Source organism: Nyctibius grandis, chromosome Z (genome assembly GCF_013368605.1).
Source record: "Nyctibius grandis isolate bNycGra1 chromosome Z, bNycGra1.pri, whole genome shotgun sequence".
Lineage (NCBI taxonomy): Eukaryota > Metazoa > Chordata > Aves > Nyctibiiformes > Nyctibiidae > Nyctibius > Nyctibius grandis.
Window position 1 is genome coordinate 29,404,077 of NC_090695.1, and position 16,945 is coordinate 29,421,021.

Below are 16,945 nucleotides of genomic sequence, written 5' to 3' on the forward strand. Positions count from 1 at the left end.
ATATGTATTCATTTTAATACCCTGTATTTCCCCACACATGGCAACAGACTAGGGAAATGTTTATCCTTCACATTTAGAAAATAAACCATGATCCTCCTGCAAATGCAGTGATGCTGAAAATATTTGAGGATCACTGTATATAACTGATTCAAATTAAAAAAAGATATTAAAAGCCTAAACATGAGAGTATCAGAATAGGACAGTAACATTATGTACAGCTTAGTTACTGTCATTAGAATGGATGATTGTTCTTTTATGAATTCAATAAGAAATAATAATTGTCAACATAAGATGGGCTAATAAGTAGGTTTCTTTGTTATTTTAACATAGCTGCTCTTGAATTATTTGCTTTTCAAAGGCCATGTGTTATATCAGTCTTTTAGCTGTCATGGTTTTTATGCTTTCTCCACTCTATACCTTTTCCTAAAAAAATGTGGTATTTTTATCCAGGCAATTTTAAGAGAGATCTGTCTAAATGTTTTTTTTAATCCTGGAATATTTTCTAAAAATAATTCCCTAAAAGTAAAAACATTTTTACAGTTGCAGCAATGTTTTGCTTGCATACTAAAACTTCATAAACATAAAGGCAACACTGTATGTACAAGCATCATTAATATTTAGTGATCAGAATTGGATAAACTGAAAAGCTGTAAGTTTGCTTTTGGTAAAAGGATAAGATGTAAATGAAAAGCTTCATGGGTTGAGAAATCTTCTGAAATTGATGTGTGTGAAAGATAAAATTGCAGTTATGATATAGTAGGGGGACGGTTCATCACCTTTCTCAAGCTTTAATTTCTTAAGCTTAGTTTTAATATTGCTATTTTATAGGTAATTTATATTTTCTCCCATATACTGTGTTTCCCTGGGCAACTTTCTGTCTATATTTTCCTTCTCTTGCTAAACTAAACAAAAGCTGTTAGGGAGTGCTGCACAGAAATCCAGCCTCCCCAGTTTGTTTGGGGAGGCTGAAACTTTTTTTTCCCTGTGTTTTCTCCCTGCAATTTATTCCTTGAAGTTTTAAGTCACTCTTGCATTAATCCAGACCACTGGAGTGCTTAAAATCAAGTGATGAAAATTTTATATCCTGTTTTTTCTCTTTTTTGAGGGTCTTACAGATTTGTAAGAAAGGCATGCTAATTATGATCCGAATTATGTCAGTGTTTGCCTACCTGTGCTTTTATAAACATACATGCACTGAATAATATATTATAAAATTTATTTGTGTTATTCTAACATCAGTGAAAAATGGCCCGTTTCTTTTCAAGTGAGTAAAAGGAAGGGAAATGGTGGAAAATTTTGTGTTAGCATTAGAAATGTTTGACATCTCTGTTAATGCATTATTATTTTTGCAAGTATACTAGAACTACAAACTAGCATGTTACGCAGCAGATACTTTAGATGTTGAACAGTGGAATATGCAGCAGCTGACACTAATGAGATTAATTGGTCTTGACTGATAGAATTAAAAAGACCTATACTTCTAACTAACCTTAATAAATATTCAAGTTGAATTGAAATCAAATGTACATAAAAATGCTGGTGTCAAATAGAACTGATGGGTTTTAGTATGTGTTAGGATAAAGTATACTGTGGGAACACGGTAAATGAAGAACTGGTTGTCTGCTCTTATAAACATAGATTTCTCTGCAGATGCAGTACTTGATTAGGTGTAGAAATACTGTGCCACATGATTATTGGTTACCTGTAAGGATTAATCCTATTTTGATGGGCTCCCGTTATTTTTAGTACCTCATACATTTACTCATGGCAGAAAGGTAAAGAAATATTTCAAAAATCATTTTACTTTTTACATCACCATCAGCAAGGCAGAGCAGACTGACAACGCCCTCCATGATTTTGTTGTTGCTCTGTAGGCTGGGTAGGCACTGAGAGATGCCTGTGTTCGGCTCAGTTGCTAACATCCAAACAAGTCCAGAGCTGAGATAAGGGTGGCTAGTGCAGGACTTGGGAACCCCACAGTGACCATTTTGCTTTCTGTGTGCTATTGGGAGACTCAGCCAGGGCAGTGTTTCCCAGACAGGCTGAGTGGTGCTGCGCTCTGAGCTGACTGGTCTCTTTGGGGCTCAGTGTCCCATCTGTAAAATGGGTGTAGGACATAGTTTCCTAATTCAGCCATGTGCAGGAAAGATAAATACATTCTTAGGGTCTAAATGGCTCAAATCCTGCAGCAAAATCCACACTGAGAAGAAGCCAGGCTTTCCTCAGCTCTGGAGAGGCCTCCAGGTATAGCAGGCTGGAGGTCTCTGCAAGCCTTTTCACCTTCCTGCTTGGTGTTTGCTGTTGCAGTTTGCTGTGCATGCTTTCCTTTCAAATCATTTCTTTCTCTTTTCTAGTTTGAGGGTTGCAAGAAAGCCTTTTCCAGACTAGAAAATCTCAAGATTCACTTAAGGAGCCATACAGGTGAAAAGCCATACCTTTGTCAGCACCCTGGCTGCCAGAAAGCATTCAGCAACTCCAGCGACCGCGCCAAGCACCAGAGGACACACTTGGACACTGTAAGGAAGCAGAAGTCCCATTGCAGTCCCCTGTACATTAGACTGTGTGCTCCTTTCTTTCAGTTTGGTGGCAGCAGGTAGCCCATAACCTTACAGATAGGAGACAGAAGCATCTGATGAGGCTGTTCAAGCTATTTCAGAAGTGACCCAGTAATGTAAGCATGGATGAAGATGGGCCAGACTAGTTGATAAAAAGGCCACAGCTCCATGGGCTTTGCTGCAGGTAGAGGCAGTAACCTTCTCCCACTTAGGGGATCTTTAGGGAACCTGAAGTCACTATGCAAAGACACAGAAGCCATCTGCAATAGTAACTGCTATTCTCTGACAAAAACTCAGTTAAACTTAAGGCTGAAGCATGTACCAGAAAGTCAAGAGAGGAAGAATAATTTTGTAAATCTAAAAATTTTCATACCAACAAATTGTTAATTGTGAATTTGAGTCACAGCTGAGATCTGTTTAAAAACTTTTGTTTCATAATGAAAGTTCATGTTTCATCGGAGACAAGCCGTTTCCAAAGGGCAACAGTCCAGAAAGGAAACAAGAACAATGCCATTTTAATTAAATGGCTATCACAAAACTTAAATTATCCATTTCAAATAGTTGATAATATGGCTGGTAAGTTAATAATTTGTACAAGGTGTTTTCAGAAATGCTTTGTGAAACATAAATGGCTAAATTGCAAAACAGCTAATTTCAGCAGATAGTTGGACCTCCTGTTCATTTAATACTCTGTACTGTGGACCTACAAGTCTTCAGGGAAGACAGAGAGGTTAGAAAAGGCAGAAGGAGATATTTATAGAGATTTATATTTATTTGGTGAGTTAGATTTAATGGACTTGCTTTTAAGAAAAATGTGTGGTTTTGTGTGTAATATTTTTGAAACTTCAGTATTCAGTGCTTGCATTGTTTTTTGCTTGCTCTCTTTGTAATGTAGTAAACTAACACTTTTTCTTGTTCTCTTTTTCTGAAGCAGATTCTTCCATAATCCTAAACAGTCTATCTGGGCCTTTACTGCAGTTTCTTTACCTGATTCACTAAAGAATGTAATTTCTGATTAAGTCAAAGATTGCTCTGAGGGTGGAAGAATTGTGAGTATAACTAGCAATATTCATTGTACTGATTACAAAAAAAAAAAGTAACAATGAAAGGTGCCATAATGAAAGCTTTCCTTTGGTTCGTCTTCCTTATAAGACTTACTTTCCTCCTTTCCCTTTCTAATAAATTACCGAGCATTCTGCTTGTAATAATGTACAACATTTGTTTTCTGTAGTAATGTGGTTTGCAGCATCCCAAGGCTCAAAGGGATTCTCTTGAGTTAAAATAATTTGTAACATAACAGCTGCTTTATCCTTTTTCTTTTTGACTTAGAAACCTTATGCATGTCAGATTCCAGGATGTACTAAACGATACACAGATCCAAGCTCCCTGAGAAAGCATGTGAAAGCCCATTCTTCCAAAGACCAACAAGTCAGGAAAAAGGTAAATTTTCTACCATGTTGACTGGTATAAAGCTTATGCGGAGAAGTCAGTGTTCTAATATTAGATGTTTCAGTGCATCTTCAAGTACCTGTGCTGATTTCAGACTGTTGATTAGAAAAAACATTAATGGGAAATAATAGATGTGGTTCTTACAGAGATGATAGTTTCATCTTTCACTTAATGAAGCTGCCTGCTTTAACGCTTTTTATTTTCTGATGTGATGATTAATCACTAAGCATACATAATGAGGCAAATGAAAAATAATTTTTGAAAACAGGAATTTTTGTTTTTAAAGTTCTGCCACTAGGTAAATGCATAGTAATACAAAATCCAGTTTACATGGCCAGTCTCAGATGCAAGGATGGATTTTGAGGGCAGATGGACAGTATGTGAGATTAAGCTCTAAATTATATTTCCATATGCCAGACACTTCCAAATACCAAGACATTTCACAACAACAGTTCTCTGTGGATGTCAAGTCCATGAGTCAACAGTTGTTTATATGTATAAGCACATCTTTGAAGAGCTGAGTTGCGACCTAAGGGAACGATTTTTTTTTCCTGAGCCTTTTTCATCGTATCTCCTATTAATCACTGGCACTATTTCATTAGATTGTTTAGGTCATTGAGGATAAAAATCTAAGCTTTCATTTTAAAGCAAACTGGTCCTGATAAAAGAGGAACATGCACGAACTGGTGTAGGGATAGATAAACCTTTGAGATGTCAGCCCCATGTAAAACAAGTTATAGTTTAGAAGTTTTAAAATTAAATGCACAGCCATTCATAGGAAGTAGCAAAAAAATTGCTTCGTGCAGCATTGGAAGCACTAAGTGGCAGTCTTTAAAGCTGCAGTATACAAATTCAAAGAGTAAGTTTTGATTCAATGGTTTGTTGAAGCAGGACATGGCAGCAGAGACCTGCATGTCAGTCTCTGAGGAACTGGCCTGCAATATTCTTGAGGTTCTTTAAACTTATGAATGCCCACTCCTGTGTCAGAGACAAAGTAACTGAGCATTCATTTTCACCTTAATAATTAATGCTTTGGCTCCCTTGCTCCTGTGCATGCTGCCCACAGGCAGAACTGCCAAAGGAGGAGTGTGAGCCCTGTCCTGCCTCCTGAGTCACAGGAGAGCAGTTCAGCCACTCAGACACTGTCTTTTACAAGCTTATAAAGTAAATACCTATCAAGACGTTGCATTCTGAGAAATTTCTGTGTGATGCCTCAGCTAAAACTGGCATAATGGACCTGAATACAGTTATTAAACTGCACTGTAACATTACTGTCATTGAAAGTGAAATAATGCGTTATCTCCTCTCTCATTTTGTCAGATTGCAATACTATGTGGGATTTTGCTTCCTGCATTTCATTCGCTATTTGATTTTGCTCGTTTTCCATTCCTTCTTTGTGCCAAACAGTTTAAACCTGGTCCTTTTTACTCCTCGCTTGACTCTCTGTGGGCACATTCTAGACCTAAAATTGTTTATTTTTTCATCCCTGTTTGATAAGGATTTATTTATGCTTATTGGTCTCCTGAGATACACTGTTATATGGAAGAGGAAATAAGCCAAACCTCCACAAAAAGAAAAGAAAAAATGGCATCTATCAAGCCAGATACTTAAAGCATGGATAAAGATTGCAATGTATAATGTTCACAAGGTACAGCATAGTTACTGGACCTTTGAGAACTTATAATTGCTAACTAACATCATGCTTTGGTATTTGAAATATTTTCTAGCAGTAATAATAATAAAAAGTAAGAAACAATAAACCTTTTAATGCAGAATTAAGGTTATTTGTGGCTTTAATTAGAAGTGAAAACTGGCGTAATGTCAAAAAAGTCTTTACAAAATGTGAATTCATCAAAAATAACCATAAAAATTCCAAGGTGATAAAGGCACAGTGGAGTAATACTTCTAGCCCTAGGGATCTATTCTGGTGAAAAGAATTAAACCCTTTGCTGTCACACCCCGTTAGTCATGGATTCATTTAATATATGTTGTCTGACTGCTTTTAATCCTCCTTTTAACTTCCCCCTACACACCAAGTGACATTCTTGTGGTGTCTTAAGTTGCTGGCTTTCCAAGACTATACCTGCAACATGTCTTTGTTGTTGCACAGACTTAAAATAGCAGGATGAAGTATATTCATAACAGTGGAATCAGCTACTTGCTGTGCTAAACATGACATTGAGTCTTTAGCCCAGATTTTATAGCTCCATCTTCAAAGCTTTGACCCTTTCCTTGGCCCTCTGAAATAGGGCAGATTATGCAATGTGATATAGATAAATTTCCATCTCTGAATTTTAAGCAGCTTTTGTTGATATATGTTTATGGCTTACCATGTAAGGCAAAAATGCCTTTTCTGCAAATCTTTTAAGGCAGCCATTGTTCTCCTTCTCCTCTCAACCCCCAGGCTCCAGCCATCCACCAAATACATTTAACTGGGAATCTCTCCAGCTGATGGGATGAAATCCTATAGACCAAGAAGATCCTGGCACAAATACATTTAATGCAAGCAATTTCGTGGATAGTACAATAAATTTTCATTTACTTTTCAAAGGAAAGCAGAAAAGAGAGCCATGCCTGCTTTAATAATCTTTGTATAATTTGTAAAATTCTTCATAAACATGAGGGCAAACATGTACACAAATACCATGCAAACACGTGGGAACAGATGCTGAAAATGTCTAGCAAAACAATTAAGGTATAATCTCTATACATAATAATATTCAGTCTGTACTTTTAAAATACTTTGGCAGGACAAAAAGCGGTGCTTCCTTTCGTATTTTAAAAAGTAAAAATTGCTGACTGTGTCTGGATTTCATCTTCCCTTGGGGAAAATGGATGAAGCTCCTTCTAAGCAGGGAAGTCAGTGATAGAAAACCAGACAGCACCCAAAATGAAAGTATAAAGCGATTCTGAGAGGAATGCTAATGCACAACATGCCCCTGGACTTCAGTTACGTTTAAAACCTCTCCTCTTAGTCATCTCCTCCTTTCAACTTTGAAAGCACAACAAACTTAAAAGATTTTTTTCTAAGTTGAACAGTTACCATGTGGTGCTTATTACCACAGCATATAATGGAAGCTAAAAGCCATGTGGGATTCAAAGGGAACTGGGTATTTCTGTGAGTAATGAGACAGGGTTAAAAACTAAACATGAGATTTGCAAGCGATATTGGTGCTTCAAGATCATGCTTCGGGACAGAAGTCAGCATTAAGCTAAACAGATTATGGAAAAGCATGGTTCCAACCCCGCTGCCACAGGCAGGGACACCTTCCACTGGACCAGGTTTCTCAAAGCCTCATCCAGTCTGGCCTTGAACACTGCTGAGGGGGGCATCCACAGCTTCTCTGGGCAACCTGTTCCAGTGTCTCACTTACCCTCACAGTAAAGAATTTCTTCCTAATATCTGATCTAAATGTACCCTCTTTCAGTTTAAAACCATTACCCCTTGTCCTATCACTACATGCCTTTGTAAAAAGTCCCTCTCCCGCTTTCCTGTAGGCTCCCTTCAGGTACTGGAAGGCTGCTATAAGGTCCCCCTGGAGCCTTCTCTTCTCCAAGCTGAACAGCCAGCATTTAGATTTAGTGGCGAACGTGAATAGAAAACTATGTCTGGTGATTTTCATTAGCTAGTATCTTTGGTTTATTTAATTCTGTAACACTTATTTCCAGTTTTTCCTTTCATTTCTCAGTATTTCAACTAGGCTTTTTTTTTGTGAATCAAGAAACACAATGCTTAATGTGTTTCTTAAGGGAAATAAATTCACTTCTTTTTCATTTTTTCTAACACAGAATGTTGAATTGATGAGGAAGGAGGGAGGCAAGGAGGGTTAGAGCACTACATCATTGGTATTTAAGCTAGTTACCAGTGATATTGCCCCTTATGTGACTATATTAATCTGGAGAAACTGCTCTGTTTGTGAGCACCTGCCTCATGGGGAGCAAACAGCCAGATCCTACAGTATGAGCCCAGTTTGCTTCTGCATCTTTCAGGTTCTGCTTGCCTTTGTTCAAACTCATAGTTCAGATTTCACTATTAAAACTGCAAAAGGGAGAGAATGGATTGAAAGGGAAGCAAATCTATTTTCCTGCTTTGAGAGCAGTTGAACATGAGGATATTTTCCCTCATTTGTTCTGTATGGAGTCCATTTAAAAGATGTCACTAATGCAAAAAGAAGTGCATTCAGGGGCTAAGGGTCAGTGAGCAGTGCCCATGGCAACTAAGAAACTATTCTGCAGAAAAAATGCAGTAAAGAGTAAGTGTTTTAATCCCCAACTTTAATCCCTTTACTTCCTGTTTTCAAAATGAAGTGTAAATCAGGCACCATGGCGTGCGGCAGTTTTTCCTGAAAAGGATGTTGGCAAAAAGGGATTAGGAATGGGCAGCAGTGTTTAAGGAATTTAATCATACAATTTGTTGGAAAACTTTTGAGACTACGAATGACCAGTTCTTTTGAGTGTGGTCAGCTGCTACAGCGGCAGCTGTACGCGCTGTGGTGGGATGCACGAGGTGTGCCTTGCAAGGAAGCTGTGTCCTAGGGAATATGCTTTGCCAGTGGTACACGTAGAGCTCTTCTTTCCAGGGAGGAGGAAACATTGAAACCCGGCTATGGTTTTCATTGTGCTCTGGCAGCTGTGGCAGTTGTTATAATCAGGAGTTTGTTGGTTCACTCTGATGTTAACACTTGCTGTTTCACATCATGATTCCTCCTTGCACTTAGTTTCTGCCCTGAGCTTGTACTCCTGTGAGCTTCAGCAGCTTGATGTGTTGAAAGGTGTACCAGAAGGAGTAAGTGCTATCACCCTCTTTACATTTACACACATTCCAAAAAAAAGTCCAGATTGTCTCAAAACTCTTAAACAGCTGTCAGTGCATGCCCATAGCATTTTGTATTCTTCAGGTTCATTTTTGGTAGCAAACAATATCTTTTTCTGCATTTGTGTGTCTTCACTTCCCTGCCACAGCATATGCATGAAGGTGGGCTTGAGAGAACAGGAAGGGGCCTGGTTGACAGAGTCCCTTGGCAGGCAGTCCTGAAGGGCAAAGGAGCCCAGGAAGGCTGGACATTCTTCAAGAAAGAAACCTTAAAGGTGTAGGACCAGGCTGTCCCTATGTGCCGAAAGATGAGCCGTTGGGGAAGAAGACCACCCTGACTGAACAGAGAGCTTTGGCTGGAACTCAGGTCAAAAAAAGAGTTTATGACCTTTGGAAGAAGGTGCAGGCAAATCAAGTGACTTGAAAATAACCTGTTTTCCAACTCACAAATATAGTGGCAAAGTCCATCTCCTTTTCCAAACTCTTGGTTTGGTCAGGGACTATTGCTTTGAGTAGCAAATACAATTGAAAGTGGTAAAATTACTCATGCACACTGGTGAGTTACTGTACATGGATCTTGTAGGTGACCCAGACCATCTATTTGCTTAGTACCCTACTTCATACATTCAAAAAATTTGTTTTTCATTTCCCTTGAGTATTACCAGGTAACAAGACAGTAGTTTAGCTTTTTAAGACATATAGATGCTGTTATATTGAAATTTAAAGTCATTCTAATATATTGTGGCAGTGGTTTATAGTTAAGGGATTCCATAATAAAGTAGTGGAACTGTTCTTAATGATTCCTCAGCACTGTAGTGGGATAGAGGACAAAGAACAGTTTTCTCTTACTAGAATCACCCTTGATTTGAGTAGTGGAAGAACTGTAGAATCATCTGGCATTTTCTTTTTTAGCCTTCCTTAATGGGGAGGTATTCTGTGTTTCTTCTATTTCCTTTGTGTGTAGTTGATCAATCTTGTTTGTTAGTGTTCCAGCTGAATCTGGATGTTTAGTGAGCATGTACTGTTTCAGTGCAGTTCTGGACACTGAAAGAAAGTTTTGACTAAACTGCTGAATTCCATCTGTAGGTTCAGAATTACTTGCAGTACTTAGTAGGAGAATGATGGAGCTAAAATACTTTGAATTTTTACTAACCCTTTTCAGGACAGAAGTCCAGTTTGACTTCCTATATTTGATTTATTATTTGAATTTCAAAACTGCCTTGGGATAGCTGGCTGAATGTCATAAGATTCTTGGGTGATAATGCATAAAAAATGCCTCAGCTTTGACATTCAGCTGTGCTGACAGCTACGACATAGCTAAATAATTTGTAAGTAGAGTTATTATCTCGTAAATGAATAGCGAACTTGTGAAAAGTGTATCCTGAGATAATCTGTAACCATATTAGAGATAATTTTGGTTAAAATAATTGATTAGAAGTGTAAATTGTAAGTTGTTGTAAATTATAAGTATAAATTGATTTCAGCTATTAAGATTTGAAGGATTTAAAGTATTTTTTTTCTAGGAAAACAATTGCTTTACTGTATAACCCAAGAAGTGATGGAGAGGTTTTTTTAATATATCTACAGTGTAAGCGGAAAAACTATGTAAGTTGTATAAAGGGTTGGAAAATGGAAGATTGTATTTTGAAGATGTTCAGGACAGTGCTTTGCCAATGTTCAGATTCTCTGCTCACAATGTTTTGGAGAGGATTGGGAGAATACACATATAGGTAAGAGGGCTGTGGATAGCTAGTATTCTTCATGTGAATTCTCTGTGTAAAAGTATTTTAAAAATAAACAAACAAACCCAACCTTCTATATGATACCCTAGAAAACAGTTAATTAGAATCTTTGATACTCATGTTCCCCAGAAGGTTGCTCAGTGATCTTATATCCAAATAAAAGGTAAGGTGGTTTCAGGTAGGATTGAAGACTTTCAGCACTCGTCCTGTGGAAGGTGCCCCTTTTTCTTGATAGCAGAACAGAAGATTAGGTGCACATGAAATTGTACGGGGTGTAGGCTTGCATTTTGCTTGGATTTGTTTGATGTAGTGTGATTGGATATGGTGTTTTGGTTTTGTTTAGTTTCTAGTATCCTAGAAAAAACCTTGGAGGCGGTGGTTTTTCAGTGGTATCTTAATTCTGACTGTAAAACTTAGATTTGAAAAAATAACCATTTAAGAATGTAGATCACAAAAATGTCATATCACAGTACAAATAGTTGTTCCATTTGGGAAGTTCAAGAAACTTAAAATTGAGCACTCCATATAAAACCCTTCTGTCTGGATGCATGAAAGTGTGAGGACAGATGATTGGATAAAGAGCTGTTCTGCTTATGGTCAGGTGCATTCTGCAGTGGTAACTGCAAAAACACATTTCACATAAAAAATTGTGAAGAACATAGTGGTAATAAGCGAAGTGTGCTTGATGTTTCTGAAATAAGGGGAAAAGGAAGTAAAGATGTCTGCAACAAACCTTCCTTGGAAGAACAGCATGGCTGAGGTCCTAAAAAGTTAGCTGTAGGGGTTTTTTTTTGATAGACTAATACTAAAGAGTCCTTGTGTATATCATCTTTATAGAGTTTTTTAGCTGCAAGTTGATACTGTTGGAAGGACCAGTAGTTCTCAGCTGTAAGTCTGGGAGAGTGTGTGTGTACATGTATGTGTATACATGCTGTTCCTTCTGGAAGATCGGAACTTAAGCAAACGTTGGAAGGTGAAGTTTCAGGCCTATGTTCTGTGATGGAGTAAATATTTATGAAAATTAATGCTGTTTTTGAAAAATGAAATCTGCAATAATTTAGCAGTTGCGTTAAGGAGGCCAAAATTAGGGGAGTGAAGGAATTGGCATCTGGTGAATTAATTAATGCAGCCTGTACAATAAGATAAAGTCAGTCTAGGTGGATTACAAAAAGTAATCTCTCCTGTTGACCTGTATTTTAATTTAAATGCTACCGGTTGTTTACTTCAGCAGACTTTTAAGACTTCTGCTCTGGAATGTGATTCAAGACGTGGAAAAAACTGTGGAAAAAACATGGGAATCATTACATTAAAATAATACGATGAGTGATTAGGTTGGGGCTACATCGGGCTGGCGATTGGTCACTAGTGGGGTTCCTCAGGGATCCATCTTGGGGCCAGTGCTCTTCAATATCTTCATTAATGATTTGGACACAGGACTTGAAGGACTACTTTCCAAATTCGCAGATGACACTAAATTGGGAGGAGCTGTTGACACTCCTGAGGCAGAGAGGCCCTGCAGAGAGACCTAGATAAATTAGAAAGGTGGGCAATCAACTGCATGAAGTTTAACAAGGGAAAGTGCCGGATTTTTCACCTGGGACATGGCAACCCTGGATGTACACACAGACTGGGGAACGAGAGGCTGGAGACCAGGCCCGCAGAAAGGGATCTGGGGGTTCTGGTCGACGGTAAGTTGAACATGAGCCAACAGTGTGCCCTGGCAGCCAAGAGGGCCAACCGTGTCCTGGGGTGCCTCGAGCATAGTATTGCTAGCCGGTCGAGGGAGGTGATTGTCCTGCTCTACTCTGCACTGGTGCGGCCTCACCTTGAGTATTGTGTGCAGTTTTGGGCACCACAGTATAAAAAGGATATGAAGATACTAGAGAGGGTCCAGAAGAGAGCCACAAAGATGGTGAAGGGTTTAGAGGAGAAGCCGTACAAGGAGCGTCTGAAGTCACTGGGTCTGTTCAGCTTGGAGAAGAGAAGACTGAGGGGAGACCTCATTGCGGTCTACAACTTCCTCACAAGGGGAAGTGGAGGAGTAGGCATTGACCTCTTCACCCTGGCGACCAGTGACAGAACTCGAGGGAATGGCAGGAAGATATGCCAGGGGAGGTTTAGATTGGATATTAGGAAAAGGTTCTTCACCCAGAGAGTGGTGGAGCACTGAAACCAGCTCCCCAGGGAAGCAGTCATGGTGCCAGGCCTGACAGCATTCAAGAAGCATTTGGACAATGCCCTCAGACACATGGTGTGAATTCTCGGTTGTCCTATGCTGGGACAGGAGTTGGACTCAATGATCCTTGTGGGTCCCTTCCAACTCAGGACATTCTATGATTCTATGATTCTATAAACGATGCTGCAGAGTTTAAAAAAAGAATGTGAAAATCTGAAAATCTTTGTTTCTGTGTACTAACAATTACTGTTTTTATCTACGGATTTTCACGACAATTTTTGTTAACCTGTGACAGGGAGAAAAATATGTTTATGGCAAATGAAGCACCAGGTGGATGAGTACCTGTTTATTTTCCACATTTTTCCACTCACAAAGTGAAAATTTGCCACACAGATGTATTTTCAGAAAGGGAAGGCAAGTCATTCTGCAGTACAAGTGGTTTCTTTCTCAGGCTGCATTTACTTGGAAAAGCTGATGTTTAGTGATATCATATACTAGCTATATCTGCAAATCAGTCTGGCACAAAAGAGTGATTTTTTCCTGCTTTTTGAATGGCACAGCTCAGCTCTTAGATTACTGTTCACACAAAAACCAGGTACAAGCCTCTTAAAGCTGCAAGAAAAAGTGGATGAAATAGGAAGGGTCATAGGTATAATGTGGGTAGCGTTTTTTATAAAATAGTTGCACGTTTTCAAATTTGATACAATCTGATATGGGGCAGGGAGAGGGGAAACGTGTGTGCGTGCATGTGTGCGCATGCATCTGTGTGTGTGCTTTCCAGTTCTATGACTAGAGTGGGAAACAAACAAAAGCAAAATTTGTGAAAATGTGGTCTTCTCCAAGACAGTGGATGTCACAACAAGGAGCATCCTTAGGAGCCTTCTGTGTTAAAACACATTACTTCCAAATATAGAGCAAAATAATAATCAATTTTCAACAAAACTATGACCAAATAAGATTTTTTGTTTATTTCATGACCACTCACAATATATCTTGCTCAAACTGTATTTCCCTTCCTTAAAATAAGATTCTCAGTTTAATTTTTTTATTCAAAGTTTCCTTTCAGATCTGTCCCTGCTGGAATTTTTCCCCTTAAAATGGTGTTCTTGGTGTTCTATATAATTTTAATGAGGAGACAACCCAAACTGTTCCTCATATTAGAATAATACCAATCAAAAGAAGACTCTCTGTTCTATATATAATAAAGGTAAAATTCATTTCGGTGTCATCAATCTTAATGTAACAGTGTTCACCTTTTGTAATATTGCTTCAAAATCAGAATTTCTTCTTGAAAGTTGCCAAAGTTAGCTGATTGTGTAGGTTCCAGGTCCTTTTGATTTTTAATGCAGTAGGCTGAAAAACATTTTTAGTATGCTTTCCTGATTTATGCTAGGTCACAAAGATGGAAGCCATTTTTGTATTTGAACTCAAATGTTTGTAGTAAAACTTTTGAGAGGAGAAAAAGTAATATTTCTTGTATGGAACCTAACATCTGTACTGTGCAGATAGGCCAGTTTAACTTGATTTTTATTCTGTTTTCCTGGCCAAACATTTAATTGAAACAGAATGTAAGAGCAGATCAAAATAATGTGCACAGATATCTGAAAGCTGTGTTGGACAATTAGCAGAATAATGAATGCTATGGCTCTCTAAAAATCCCGCCCAGATGACTCACTGGAAACAAAGGTTATTGAGGAATCCCTTCTGTCTGCATTGCTGCTTTGCCCCAAGATGTCTGTAGCCTCCAGGGGCAAGAATTAAAACACTTAGCAAGCATAAACTTTTATTGTCTGTTGTCAAAAAGGTTTAGTACTTTCTATGCAAGAGAGCGCTGGACCTTGAAGCTGATCTGTGTGAGTGAAGGGATGATCTAGCAAGCAAACCTATAATATGGGTAAACACTGTCATATAGCATGGCTTCATGTTGAACTTGTAAATTTCTAGTGGTCACATTGTGTACTGTCAATGTCATGATGCTAACAGGACATAATTTTACTCTAACTGTACAAGCACATATTAAATTCTGGCTACTCCTTCAGAAAAACTAGTACAACATGTAGCTCTGTGTAGACAGGTCATGCTTCCCTCTCCCAATGCCAACTTAACTTACAGATAATAAAAATGAGTGGAAGACTATTGGTTTATTCTCTACTTGACAAATAGCACTTATTGAACTTAGTACACAAACTACGTGAATAACAGAAAGACCTCATTAGCTTTATAATGAAAACAAAAACACATTTATAAAGCTATTACACTTAGTGTGAAACAGTTTCTCTCAATGAAATAAAGCAGTATTTAGGGGGTTTTTTTGCTGTTTTTAGACATGGTAGACACAGATCTAACCTGCATCAAAATTAGATAGACTACAACCAATGTTTCCCTTACATAAGGACATACTCTACTAGGTGCACAGCATAATACAGTCCATTAAGCCTGCTTTCATGAAAGCAAGATCTAAAATGCTGTGATTTGATGACATAACTGGCATGTTTGAATAACTGGAGGAGTCCAGACTTTGCTGAAGAATTACCAGAGTTAATCTGAGTACATATAGGCAAGTTTTGAAGTTACTGAGATTCTATTTTATGTGGTTTGGAAACAAACTAATAATGTTTGAGAAATCCTAAACTACTTCTCTTCTAAGTATATTCATAAACACACATTTCTTACATTTTGCTTGATGGTGTCTGATTTCTATTTAACAGAAATAATGCTGAAGAAAGTAGCCAGGTTGCACAAAAACATGCAGATCTCAGATAAAACACACATTGGTTAGAGATATATGAAACAAATTATCTTTTCTTTTAAGGAGACATTTTCTCTGGAATTATGTCATACATCCAATCAACAGCACATCTCTGCTTTTGGACTCAAATATAATGAAATTGAAAATTGAATAATGTAGAATCTTATTCCCTTCTAATTACTTCTGCTTGTATCATTTAATCTTGGGTAATTATTTAATCATATCTAAAATGTACAGGAGTAGGTTTTCCATCCATTGTTCTGAAAGCTGATAAATATTAGATTGTCACAGAAGTAAAACAATTGTAAATCATGACTGAGAGTGATTTGCTTTGTGTATTAGAAAAAACTGCCACATTGTGATAATGGGAATGTCTCAGATTTCCAAATACAAAACTTCACAAGTCTACCACACAACTAAGCTATTAAAATTGAAAATTATTATTTAGAGCATATATTTCATACAGGGAAGTTTTAAGTGAGCTCTGCAGTTGATTGTTAACTTGCACCTTGGTCAGCCATAAATTTAGGCTACATTACAGCCCACAGAAAATGTTTGTACTCAGCGTGGCAAAATTGTGAGTTGCTGAATTCATCATTCAGCAACTTTCTAACCTTATAGTTCTCAAAAACAGATTGGCAAGTTTTCAGTCCCAGTGTGATTGCACTGGTGCTCAGCTGAGTGATCATGAGGCAAGCAAGGTATTGCAGCCAGGATACTAGGAGATTTGTGCTGGGGTCTGATTTATACAGAAGTCAAAGAGAGTGTCAACTGTCTTCTACAGCTAGTTGGTAAGTCTACAGTCTAGGCTGGAAAAGAAATGCATTGTCTTTAGAGCAAAGCAAGAAACAGACAACAGCAGTTAGATCTGGTCAATTATTATTTTTCCTTTATAGGTTTTTTTAACTGAAGATAAAATTTTATGGATGCAATGAATAGGTGGTTTATTTGCTTGTTTTTAAGATCATCTGTCTTTTCATTGACTGTTCTGTGTTTCTTCACATACTAAAGAAAAATCATTACTCAGATTTCTCTGCTTTTGATAAAATGCAAAACATTGGTTTCAGTTAAAACTTTTTATTAGAAGTTTTCTATAAAATATGCAAATATATCTGACTGAGATAGAGTGGTTTTTTACTCGGAATGTCTTTACAGTAAAAGACAATGCCTTGATCAGCTGTATTGGAACCAGAGTCTGGTTTTTGCAGACTGTTTTGTTTCAAAAAGGCCACAACCTATGCCAGCCCTGTTAGTGGTACAGGCTGATTCATACAGAGGAAAGATCTGGAAAAACATTGCACAGAGTATGAGCTTTAGATGGCAAAGGAAGGAGGACCCAGCAACCAAAGCATGGTTACTGTCTCTCTCAAGAGAAAACAGTAATGGTGAGGAATGGAGTTTTCCAGAAGTTCTGTCTTGTTTGGGAAGCAGCTGTGATTTAATGGCTGCTAAACCAAGCTT

At 37.9% G+C, this 16,945-nt stretch overlaps 1 protein-coding gene across 1 annotated transcript in view; it reads left to right on the forward strand.

Moving 5' to 3' along the window:
- The window catches only part of GLIS3 (GLIS family zinc finger 3), a 166,297-nt gene that overhangs the window by 117,102 nt on the left and 32,250 nt on the right, over positions 1-16,945 (forward strand). The window contains exons 4-5 of the mRNA XM_068423775.1: positions 2,355-2,516; positions 3,885-3,995. Coding sequence (XP_068279876.1) covers positions 2,355-2,516; positions 3,885-3,995 — 273 coding nt within the window. The remainder of the gene's footprint in view (positions 1-2,354; positions 2,517-3,884; positions 3,996-16,945) is intronic.